This window comes from Sus scrofa, chromosome 1, assembly GCF_054392235.1.
Source record: "Sus scrofa isolate SSC_HxYL_T2T_F1_AM1 chromosome 1, Sscrofa_HxYL_maternal_Yorkshire_Landrace_v2.0, whole genome shotgun sequence".
In the NCBI taxonomy this organism is placed as follows: Eukaryota; Metazoa; Chordata; class Mammalia; order Artiodactyla; family Suidae; genus Sus; species Sus scrofa.
In genome coordinates, this window is record NC_139383.1 from 174,940,048 (window position 1) to 174,952,768 (window position 12,721).

At 51.7% G+C, this 12,721-nt stretch overlaps 1 protein-coding gene across 27 annotated transcripts in view; it reads right to left on the bottom strand.

The window, feature by feature from the left end:
- MEGF11 (multiple EGF like domains 11) overlaps nt 1-12,721 on the bottom strand; it is a 384,198-nt gene that overhangs the window by 240,528 nt on the left and 130,949 nt on the right. For all 27 annotated transcript variants that reach the window (XR_014816993.1, XR_002346342.2, XR_002346341.2 and 24 more), the window contains exons 2-3: nt 7,719-7,824; nt 2,849-2,950 (exon numbers count right to left, since the gene is read on the bottom strand). Coding sequence is in view for 21 of the 27 variants with exons in the window: in XM_084978608.1 (XP_084834734.1) it covers nt 2,849-2,950; nt 7,719-7,816 (200 nt within the window). In the remaining 6 variants the exon portion in view is untranslated. The remainder of the gene's footprint in view (nt 1-2,848; nt 2,951-7,718; nt 7,825-12,721) is intronic.

Sequence of the window (12,721 nt, forward strand, 5' to 3'; positions counted from 1 at the left end):
TCACTTCCCCACCAGCACCCCAGTGGAGCCCCTCTGTGGACCCCTCCTCAGGGGCAGAGCAACAGAGTCTGGTCATTGGATATGCCTACAGCCTGCTTTCCACGGAAGGTCAGACCAGCTGGAGCAGGGAGTCCAATAGCACAGGCTGGGCCAGCCCTCCCGGTCCTTTGAAGCCCTCGCTTTATGATAAATGACAGTGTGGGGCTCCGGGGAAATCTGTGATATTTGGGGATGTCGTAAACGAAGGTCATTCTACTTTGTCAAAAGCCCATAATGGAAGGTAAGCCAGCCTCCAAGTGAAGCTACTTCCCCGGCACAGGAAGGTAGCTTCCGGCAATTTCCGGAGTTGTCTAAGCCTCTTAGATAAAGAATGACTCAGGGTTGACTCTGAGGTCACACAGTCCATGCCTCCCACCAAACAGGGTTATCCCCAAGCCCTTCCAGTGGAGAAGTGGTCTCAGCATCATTAAAGCCTCCCTAGGGAGAGAGATGTCCCCCTCTGTTTCTGCCTTCCCGTCCTTGCTGGCTCCCAGGGCTGGGGTGGAAAACAGGAGAGGGAAGGTGCTAGGGGCCAGGCTGCTATCAGAATGATGCTGCATTCAAACAAGCCATCCCACACTGAAGGAAACTGATGGTGCCACCGTCAGCATGCACGCTGGGTCATCAAGCTGCAAGGGGACTCAATAATTTCACAAAAGAATGCATGTTCCAGGAATGCAGCCTATTTTAATAAGCAGCCACTCACTCACCCTTCCCTGGTGGTGATGGATGGTAGCTCCAGCCAGTGAGTATGTAACAAAGCCACGCCTCAGAGCAAACCTGACTTTGGCAGAGGGCCTGACAGGATCATGGAGGGGGCAGGACTTCTTTTCGAAGCTTCTACCTCTGACCAGGACCATAGGCAGCTAACTTAGCTCAGCTGAAGCAGGCAAAGGGGATGCAATAACCTTCCTGCAGACAATTCTGCAATCTGGGGAAAATAAAAACCAAACTACCTGAAAAGCACTAGGTAGAGGACAAAGGCAGATACTGGAGGGAAGCCGACACTTGGAAGAAGGGAGTGACACTGGGCAAGGAGAGCCCAGGGGCAGGCCCTGATCACCAATATTCCACGTGGCTGAAATTCAGACAGAGGATGCACAGCCTTACCGGTGTGAAGAACTACAGGACAAGTCATGGGTGGGGCCAACCACTAGAAAGTGACAAGGGGAACCCCAGAAAGGAGAGAGCCGCAAAGAGGAAGCCCCATATTGTTGGTAAAATCTCTACCCAAATGTCTGGCGGTTGAATTACATGGGTGGAGGGCAGGTTCCAGGTCGTCCAGCAAAGGCGAAAACTATTGAACTTTCACAGTTTGGAAATTGAGTTTAGCCAGTTAATTGGCTGCTAAAACAAACAACAACAAATCTGGAGGCACATTAGAGAATTCAGGCTCTACAGTCTCTGCTGCTCACAATACCCAACATATACTTCAAAATGAGTAGACACATAAAGACACTAGAAAATGGTACCTCTAGAAGGGAAAAGGCAATTGATGAAGACTGCCTCTGAGATGACCCGGATGTTGGAATGAGCAGACAAGGATTTTTAAAGCAGCTACGACATCTGTCTATGCAGTTATGAAATCTATCAGGGTCTCACAGCAAGTTACTGGCAAAACTGCCAAGGAAAACCAGGACTTTGGCTTTTCAGCATAGAGCAAGTTTCCCCATTCATATCTCTGTCCATTGTGATTCTCGCATAACCTCAGAGAGGGACCAGCCCACAAAGAGGAAGCCAAAGAAATCAGCAGATGCTCAGCAGCTAAGAAACAGGCCTACCAGGCAGCCTCTCCCTCACTGCTTCACTTTCCCATCACCTGCTGGATTTCTCACCCCTCAAAAAATGTCACTTTGCCTGTATCTAATATCTCACTTTTTCCCACTTTCCCCTGCTCTTTTCGAAGTACGTTCACATCCATGACCTTTCAAAGTACTTTCACATCCCAGGACTGTGCAGGTATCTGGAATAAGGATCATTACATGTTTGAAGAGTATACAGGGAATCTCAGAAGAGAGTGACTTGCCCAAGGTCATCAAAAAAAAAAAATGTGTTTTCTCTTCCTTCCTCTCTCCCTTGGTGCCATGAGGGCATGGTGTGATTTCCAGGAGGGCTGCAGACAAGGGAGCAAGACTCCTGTGTGCAGTCATCTAGATGGAGCTCTTCCCACAGGCAGCCGGGTCGAGACACCATGAGGTGCGGGACTCCAGCCCACACTCCGTTCTCCAAGCCAGGTACCCTGCTCGGGGCTATATCTGCTCAGATGGGGGCCCTCTGAGGCTGGATTTTCCCTAGAAGCAGACCCTGAGGCAAAGATTCAAAAGCAAGCAGTTTATCTGGGAGATGATCCTAGGAAGCGCTGGGAGGGGAGTGGAAAAATGAGCAGGAAAGAAAAGGCAGCCAATTCAGGGTGTGCTTTTGAGCATTTACTGCTGTGAATGACTGCGGTCCCAGCCCACTGGGGACCATGGATACATGCGGAACAAGCCTCAGAGTTGTCCCTGCTACTCTAAGAGAAGGAAGCTGGGGTGTTAATCCCTAACTCCCCATCTTTCCCTGGGTGAGGGATGCTCCCCCAAGGGCAGTAATTCTCCAGCACGCCTGTCTGGCAGGCCCTGCCCATAAGCTGCTCTAGCTACAAAGAGGCCTGCAGCAGAGACTCTCAGGTCAAGTACCAAGAGTGAGTACCAAGGGGATGCAGGCGATGCACTGACTCCATCTGCTAGGGGCATCTTTTGCTAACTTGCCGGAAGGCGAGCCTGAGGGCCCCTCTCCCTGTACCCACCCATCATCTGAGAGTGGTACTCACCGGTGCCTGGTGCACTTGAACCAGTTGAGGATGTCTGTGCATCGTGTGTAGTAGATCTGGTCAAAGGGGTGTGCATATGATTCCTGGACGGTCACGGCATAGCTGAGAACCAGACAGGAGATGGAAGCTGAGGTCAGCACTTAGAAGGTGGAGCTGACATTCAGGAAGGGACCTCTTTCCCCAGAGGATCTGGGCCCCACAGCCAAGTGTCCAGGGGCTCCAAGCTCCCCCACCCCACTATCCTTCTCCTGCCCGGAGTACTGACAGCATTCAAACCTCCCTGACTGCAGGTTAGATCCAGGACCCTCCCACCCACCCCTTACTGCCCTTTGGCCTAGCTCATTTTCCAAAGTCCTAGTTCATTTGTTCATTTAACAGAGAATGAATGGAGTTCCCGTCGTGGCTCAGTGGTTAATGAATCCGACTAGGAACCATGAGGTTGCAGGTTCAATCCCTGGCCTTGATCAGTGGGTTAAGGATCCGGGGTTGCCGTGAGCTGTGGTGTAGGTTACAGACGCAGCTCGAATCCTGAGTTGCTGTGGCTCTGGTGTAGGCCGGTGGCTACAGCTCCGATTAGACCCTAGCCTGGGAACCTCCATATGCTGCGGGAACGGCCCAAGAAATGGCAAAAAGACAAAAAAAAAAAAAACAAAAAAACACAACAACAAAAACAAAAACAGAGAATGAATGAAGGAGGCTTTGCATTTGTTGTTCTATGTGGCTCTGAAGGCAAAAGCCAGCAAGTTTTAAAGTTTTATGTTTGTTCAGATATATATGATTTTTCAGAGCCCATGCCTGGAAGCTAATCTTTGCAGATCTATATGGTTTTCAAAGCCCATGCCTGGAAGCTAATCTAGGTAGTAAGTGGTCCCATTTTATAGATGAAGAAACCAAGGCTCAGAAGTGGCTTGCCCAGGCCATACAGCAGGTACCAATAACTGCAAATATTTGAATGCCCTACGTTAAGTGTTTTAAGTCCTCTTAATCTTCGCACAATCTTATAAGGTAGCTGGCGGCATTGTTATCCTCATTTTATAGATGAAGGAACTGAGCATCAGAAAGGTTAAGTGATTTCCCCAAGGTCACCCAGTTACCCTCTGCTCTATTAATATCTCTAGTATAGATGGGGGGGGCGGGCATCAAGGACATGCCCCCAGCCCTCCTGATCCAAGTGATATCTCGCTATCCACCTGTTAGCTATAAACCTGGACCAGTGGGGAGAAGCCACAGGGAATCAGCTCTCAGCTTCACCAAAATAAGTCTTTCCACCTGCCCATCCCGGCAGGTGTGGTATGAAAAGGCCATCAAGCCAGGGTGTTAAGTGAGGACTCATACCTCCTGTGCAGGCTGGGAGAGGACCTCAGCTGAGATTTCAGGAATTAATTTTTATGTCGGTTGGTATTATCCAGTATGTTTCTCCAGAAGGCTCACTGACCTGAGCCAGATGGCCAGGTCCAGGCTATAAAAGCCCGTCTGCTTCGCCTGAGGAAACCGTCGGTTTGCTTGCAGGAGGGATGGGCAGGCCAGCCCCCCCAAGTGGGTGCCCGGCAGGCTCTCTGCTGCCTGAAATGTCAAAGGCCTGGAATTCAGAAAGAGGAGCCCAGGAGCAGTCAGCGATGCACATGGACTCAGGGGGGTGGGGAATTCGGATTCTCTGAAGCATGGAACATGTAGGGAGGGCGCTTGCTGAGATGTGCGTCAGAGGCATGTGTCTGTGCAGACATGGCCCAAACCCGTTTTCTCTCCAGGCTAAAAGAAACTGAGGCAGCTCGATGCCCACCCCTGGCTTCCCAAAGCCCCTTTGAACTCTGAAAGGCTGTGACCTGTGCTCCCTCACATCTGCGGAGTCTGAGGCAGGAGGTGAATGAACGAGAATGCAGGGGCTTGTTAATAGCATGTCCTCAGATATGGCATTTAACTGGTATGTGCCTCCATTTCCTCACCTGTGATAAGTATTTCTAGGAACTTCCTATAGTTATTAAGAGGGAGTTCCTGTCGTGGCACAGCAGAAATGAATCTGACTAGGAACCATGAGGTTGCGGGTTCGATCCCTGGCCTCGCTCAGTGGGTTAAGGATCCGGGGTTGCCATGAGCTGTGGTGTAGGCGAGCAACCACATCTCCGATTAGACCCCTTGCCTGGGAACCTTCATATGCTGCGGATGCAGCCCTAAGACAAAAAAATTAAAAATTTAAAATAATAAAAATAGTTATTGAGAAAATTGTAGGGTGGTGGGATGGGAAAGCAAGATAAAATGCCTGACAGGTACACAATTCGTATCTAATCGATGTTGTCCTTATACAAGTGGCAGTAATTCACTTCCTTGCCAGGCACTGAGGGCTATTTCCACCCTGACCACAGCAGGGAACAGGGAGCAAAACTCATGCACAGACCAAATTCCCAGCCTTTGTTAAGCACCTGGAGGTTCAGGTGCCCCTTCCAACTTCAACAGGGACAGTGGGTACTCAAAGAAAGGGAATCAACCTAACAGAGGTGGTGGGGAGGGTGTCACAGGGGACAGACTCGATTCTGCAGAGGTCCCCTGGGCCGAGCAAGTCTGACAACCAGAACTTGAACCAGCTCCAAGCCTCCGGGTGAGGTGTGTACCCCTGGATTCGTGGGTGGTTGGTTTCACATGCTCATTTGCCAACATGCTAATGAGGGACCAGATTAATTTTGTAGAGCTTGGGCTTTACTAGCCAGGAGAGGTCTTTCGGCTGGGTTTTATGGTGGAGGGGCATAATTAATGAGGAGCCTGCCAGAAGCAGTAATCCAGCTGGGAAATTCTCCCTAAGTGGTCTCTGGGGACTGGGGTGTGTTTCTGGCATGGCACAGACCAGACTCATCCACGTGTAGCTCAGCTGGAAGAGCCAAGAAGGAGGTGCCCTGTGGCATGGGCCGTCCCTACAAGGCCTCCTCCCTAGGGCTGGAGGAGCCCAGGGGGTCCCAGACCTCCTTTTAGCTGCTAGAGTCACTCCTTGTTCTCTTATCAAGGCAGTAACTTCAGCTGATAACCCGGTCAGCCTGAAATGCTGGCTCAGTGCGGTTCAGTTCAGAATATTTTCACATTCCCAACGTATCCTTGTTAGCAGGTTGAGAACATCTGAGTTTGGTTCAAGTCTGAACTGATCCACAGGTACCAATGGCATTTGGAGAAGAGAGAAGTCAGGATGGGCCCTACCATCAGAGAAGGCTTCCTGGAGGAGAGGACCTGCCCTGGGAAAGCAGAAATGAGCAGGCAGGAAGGAGGCATTCTGGGCACTCTGGGATAGAGCCCAGACAGGGGCAGTAAGCACGTGGTGTCTTAACAAGGAAATGTGGACGAGAGGGGGCTGCTGAGGCTGGAGCTTGCAAGTCAAAGATGAATGTGGAATTCACCTGTTCTCTTTCTCAGCCCCTGGGAAAGAAGGGTTTACATTCACCAAAACCAGAAAGGGGCACGGCACCTGGATCCCCTCCAGATCACGAGGAAAGCTTATGAAAACCGCCTATGCCTAGACTCTAAGCCAAACTTACCGAATCAGAGTCTCTGTGGAGAGGACCCAGGAGACTCTGCTTTTCACCCGCATGCCAGGGGGCCCAACACGTGGTAAAGTCTGTGAAACCATCACCTCGAAGCCAGAGTTGTCAACAAGAAAAGATAATAATTGAGCTTTATGGGCCCCTGAAGCCCTTTCGTGACACTGGCACCCTGATGGCCCAACAAGCCTGGGAGGCAGCGGTAAGGATTTCCACTCCCCCTTTGCCGAGGCGGAGGTGCCTCAAAGTGGTTCATAGACATCCCCGAAGTCACAGGGCAGAAAAGTCTAGACTGGCGTGAACCAAGGTCTCATCACAGATCTCGTGTTCTTCCCACTTCACCTAAAAGGGGCACGCTGAGGCAGGGCTGCCTTCTGCTCCAGCCTCAACTTTGTGGGGACCCCTCCTGGAGCACCCGGTCCCTGGAGACCATACTGGCACCAGCACTGTCCCTCTACAGCCTGGGCCCATCCCTCCAGGCTCTGGGTGAGGCGGAGGGCCGTGGGGCTGGGGCAGTCCCCATCCCAGGCATGAAGCTTGGCCCTCCCCACTCACCTGCTCTTCTCAACCGTCCACTTCCCTCATCTTAATTTTATTCATTTGATTTATTAACATCTAAGTGGCAGCGTCATTCTGGTCAGCATGGCCAATCAATTCTAGGATTTAATTCGGTTTTTCCTGATTGGGTCTCTAGCCACTGTCTTTCTGCTCACCAAAATCAATACTTTCACCTTGGGCTTCAAAGTCAGACCATCGGCAGGGCCCTGGCCTGTTCCCCCTAGACCTAGTGCCGCAGGCAGAATGCAGCAGGCTCTTCTGAGGCAGCCCCCGACCCACCTCCAGATGGGAAGCAGCAGAGCCCCTCACCTACCCTCCTCGGGGCGGGCCAGTGGCCGCGCATCCAAGCTGCTGCATCACTGCCAGTCCCTGGAGACCAGGAAGGCATCGTAGCATCAGAGAATGACACATCTGGACCACAGTGCCTCACTGCACGTCCCCCACCCGACTCTGTGCATGAACACTGAGCCCCCGTGGGCCTCTACTTCTTCATCTGTAAAATGGCCAGAAGTGCAAATACAGAGAGGAACAGGAGGACATTGTCAACTATCAGACTGCCCCATTTACATCACCTGTCACTCCACAACCCCACCCTGACCCCCACAGCACTGAATCTCAGACAGCATCTATCCGGCTCCAGCCTGCCTTTCAGCATCTGGGCTGTGTCTCCACCTGGGCTTGCAGGCCTTTTGGTGGACAGTGTCTATACCTCCTGCCTCTGCTTTTCTCCCACCAGTACCAAGCCCAGGGTGAGGCCCCCAGGAGCGCCTAGCCATCCAAGACCCACAGTTTACCTTTCCCAGTGGCTGCACACGTTGGGGTCCTCGGGGTTCAGGGAGAAGATGGTTTGCAGGAGGGAGCAGACAACGAGCCCTGCCACCAAGAGTGCCATCCTGGGCCCTGTGGGGGAGAACAGAGGGGCAGCGTCATTAATCGGACCGTCTTCGCAGGCATCTGTTTGGCGCCAAGACGCTCACATGAAGCGGCAGGAGAGATGCGCTAAGCAGGCGAAGTTTCCCATCATCCTTGTGTAAGGAGCATCTGATATTTCACACATGCAGGCTTTGACTAACAGGGTAACACCTCACCAGTTCTGAGTAACCGGGGAGTGGGAAGTCTGAGTCAGGGAAATGCTGAAATTTCAGGCCAGAGCTTCTGAAAGTTTTTGGTTCATGGATAGCTTTGAGAATCTGATGAAAGTTACAGACCTTCTCCCCAGAAAAATGCCCCCATGCACAACACTTGACTGTGACTTCAGGGTGCCCTCAGGCCCCCGAGCCCATCCTTGGACCAAGAACCCCTGACCTACAACTATAAAGGCAACACCCTCCCTCTGTCCCTTCTCCCTTATCTTGATGTGTTTCGGCCATTCGTTTTCTTCTCTCTACTCCCACAAAGACAGAGAAGAAAGGTGTCTAGTGTGGCCCTAGAGACAGCTAAGCTGATCAGAGCTTTCTCATCAGCTCTAGTCAAGCAAGCCACCCAGAAGACTGGCCCTTGCTTCTTTTGCTCCCAGGGGGCTTCTCAGCCACTGACACCCAGGGTGATGTGTCTCCACATGCCCACTGAGGGCTGAAGGGCTTGAAAAGCCTGGTAAGGGGCTTCGGGAAGCAACCTGCAGAATTTGATCCAGGCCCCTGCAGTGACAGTCTGGGACAGGTGTTGAGTGGGGCTACACAGATGTCAACCCCCTCGGTCCCTTAATCCAAACACTCCCCAACAAAGGGTGCCTCATAGAGGCAGAGAACCATGGACTTGGGAGTGGCTGAAATGAGCCCCAAGACTACTTCCTGGCCTGGACTCCATGGTCCTATAGCCTTAGAGAGCTCCCCAAGGGTTCTCACCTGGCGGGGGTGCCGGGGCAGAGGTAGGGGGGTGCACAGAGCCACCTCCAGGGCACCTGCAGTTCATAGGTGCTCAAACACCAGCTATAGACTGAAGGAACAGTACGACTCAGAAAAATAACAGTGTATGTAGATCTAGATGCAGTCGTGGTTTGCTTAAAAGCTTTACTGAATTCAGGAGCTTTATTCTCAATCAGCCACACTTGGGGCGGGGGGGAAGACAACTTCTAATAACTGAGGGCAGGGATGGTATAGAAAATATTTTGACATTGGAAAGGAGCCCTCAGGCTTGAAATGGTTGAGAATTTCTAGTCCACTGACCCGGGGTTTACAGACGAGGAAGCACTCTCCCTTCCCGGGGACGGAGAAGAGCAGCATGGATGTTGCACAGGCTCCCGTTTGTTCTCAGAGGGAAGCTAAATGGAGCCCCTGACTTCGTGAAAGGTTAAACGCTCTCCTCATAAGCCCCAATAATTTCCTTGTTAAACTCTTTCTTAGCAGCTCCTTGAAAGATAAATAAATTGTCACAAATTCTGTCTAACCATGGGGGTCCAATTGATGATTAATGAGGTTTTTCTCTCTGTTTGAAATCTGGAAATCATCTGGCTAAATGGATTCTGAAAATTGGTTAAGAAAGAGAAAAGCGAGTCTGGTATTTCTGCCCAATTTGCAGATTCCAGGGGTCACAAACCACAGCGGCTCCTTTCTCCTGCTCCATGTCCCCCTTCCCCTTCTGTTGCCCCACCCACCCCCAGGCCTCAGAGGCCCCATCAGCACCTGCACAGAGGGCGCCCCACTCACTGGAGTCCACACAGTGCTAGGGCTGCGTGCAGGTCATTTAAACATGTTCTCCTCAAAGACAAGGAGAGACCTTCACCTTCGGAAGAAGGAAGAGCCTGCCCAGGACATGGCATTGAGTTCGGACGGTGAGCATCTTCTGGGTGCAGGCATCAAATAAATCAAATAGCGAAACACACTCTCTGAAAGGTATCAAGTTCAAATGCCAAGGGCAGAGAATGCCTCATCTCCGTTCTCTCCACAGCCTTGTCTCCTTACACTGGCTGCTCATGTAATCTCCAACAGCCAGAGAGAACTCCCTGGCTATGCTTTCAAACCTACAAAGCTTAGAATAGCAAAGGGTGAGGCCATCTGACTAGGGGAGATGGTGCCTCTGGCCCCTTTTGATCCATGGTGACAGAAGAGGGGTGGCAGGCAGAGGTAACTTGTATCGTTGCTATAACTTGGGAGAGCTATTTAAATCTTCATGAAACCCTTTCTCTCTAGGTCAGATCTGGGCAGGACAGTTTAGGTGATTCCCACTGGACAGAGAGATACCTGGACACCAGGGCCCCGTGAGGGTGGAGGTGGGGTGGGTAACACACAGAAGGTAGAAATGGATGGGAGCACAGGACATGGCCAGCGAGGTGGTAGTTACACCTGCAGTCTGAGGCCTCACTCCTCGGTCACTGGGATCGAGTTAAGGCTACAGAGCAGGTGGCTCCTCAGGACGCACATCCAAGCCTCCAACAGCCCCATCACCTGCATTCACAAAGTTCCCCATCTGAGGTCAAGCCTGCCTCTGCCGTGGCGTGGGGGAGGGGGGAGAAGGATGTCCAGCCTGAGGGTGGAAGAGGTGACTCCTCTAGGACCCCCTCAGGCCTCAGACATTTCCCTTGAACGGGTCTAGGCTAAAGGATGCAACCTCGTTGAGGCAGAATATTAACTCAGGCAGTTAGTGTAGGAGCCTGGGCTCCGGATACATTCCTTTGATATGGATATGGATTAACATTTGTGTTTTAAGGGCTCCAGGGAGTAACACCTCCCCAGGCCTTGTTTTATTATAGGAAATGCACCTTCCCCACAGACTTCACTGACTGGAGCAAATGCGAATCTCTAGCCCACTCAACTGATGGAAAAGAAATGAGAGGAATGGTGACTTAGTCTAAGGAAAGAAAAGGACAAAGAAACCATAAAACTTACACAGGACATTTCCAATCCTAAAAGCTCTATTGGACAAGGACTGATATAAGTAATTAAACAAGGCCAATGGGAAAAAACCGCATCTTTCTGGACCCCACGTGGTACCCCTCCCCACCTTTAAGGAATAAAAACCCCTAAAGGATGACAGAGAAAGGGGGGCTCTTCTCCCCCCTCCCAGCCTGTCCCAGGAGCTATTTGCTTTTCTCGAATAAAGACGTTGCTTGCTTGCTGCCTGTGTGTTCGCAGAGTTCATTTTTCAACTGCCATGAACAAGAACCCTGATTCCGGTACCATTTTCCAGTATCATTGTCATTCATCCCTCCCCCTCCCGGGCCAGGCTGGCCCCGTCTCCTGTTCTTTCTCACCCCAAGCTTGGCTCCCACTACTCCTCTGCCCTCGATGTCCTTCTTCCTCAACTCTGCACATCACACACCACCCGGACCCGGCTCAGCTCAGACCCCAGCCCCGCTGCCCCCTGCAGGGCTCAGCGCCTACCATGTGCCAGGCAGGCTACACTCACGCGGCTCTCAGCCTGGCCACACCATCCGGCGCTCATCACCTCCTGTCTTGCCCTGACATCTTTCCCAGCGTGTTGACTTCATCTTTCCGATATGTCTGTAAACGCCTCAAGTCAAGATCTCCGCGGTCGCCAATCAGTTCCTTTTGGGAACTGATTTTAGAAAATGCGTTTCTACTTGTCTCAGACACTTCACGGAGGTGAAGTGAAGCGCAGTCGGAAAGGAGCCATCCCCACCTGAGGGCACCTCAGCGCCATTCACTTTAATGGGGCTTCCCCAGGCCCTCTTTCAGAGGTTGGATCCCAAAGACAAACGCTTATGAGATGACAGAGGGAAAATCAATCCTGCCACAGTGGTTATTAGGCCGACTCCATTCAGAGTGACAGAGGTTAACACAGCAGGCACCATCTGATTTAGGGCATTAATAATTAAATAAGAAAATGCCCCTCAGAGAAAGAGAACATGTAAATAGATCAGCTGGCTCCCTCCCCTCTTGTTCGTGCTCCCTGCAGAGTAAGGAACAGAGGGAGGGAGCGAAGCTTCCAAGAAGTTTCAGAAATTTCTTTCCCAGTTGGAAGTATGGTTGCTTTGCACCTGCTGAACTGGGGTGGGGTGGGGGCGGGGGAGGGTGAAAGGTAGAGAAGGCGCCGGGAAGTAAAGCTCACACCTGCCCACCTGGTCACCTGTACACCTGGCAGCGCCTGAACTAATCATCAGACTCCTGGAGCACCACCCGCCCGGCACTGGGCTGTGCTTCTAGGACACAAAGAAATCACATGAGTTGGCTGGAGTCCATGTGCAGAGACGAAAGCAGCCAGCGGTTAAGTCCCGCCGGGGGCCTACAGAAGACTTTGTAGAATGAACGGGACTTAAGCTGGACAGAGTATGGAGAGAAAGAGGGCAGACGAAGGGCACGCAGGGGCAAGTTCTGCACACGCAAGGGCTTGGAGGCAGGAATGTGCGGGCAGCGGTGAAGGCTCTAGCAGAGTGTATGCTGCGGAGACGTGGTGGGCAACGTGGGAACCTTGAGGAGGCATCTTCCAAAACCGGGTTCTGTGAAGCACTAGTTCCATGAGATAGTGATAGAAATCTCCCAGTCAAGGGTTTCCACGAGTGACTGAGTTCAGGAAATGCTGCATGCTATGTATGTCCTCATCTGAAATAGTCACAGTGGATCTGAGCAGACCTTAGGCTCTGGGAAGACTCAGAGCAAAGAGACCTGTTTTACTTTGTTTTACCCAGTGTTTCCCATAGAACTTTCTAGTGACTTCTACAGCAGCAGAGTTCTTCGGGATACCCATGTGGCAACCTCTGCTCCTCTTCGTCAAGGTCACGCCTGGAGGAAGGCCTGGTCCTGTCGATCTGAATCCTTAGAGTTTTTTTCATTTGTTCATGCGAACATCTGAGGGCCTTCTACATTCAGCACGAGGTGTTGAAGGGACTCTGCCACTGGGT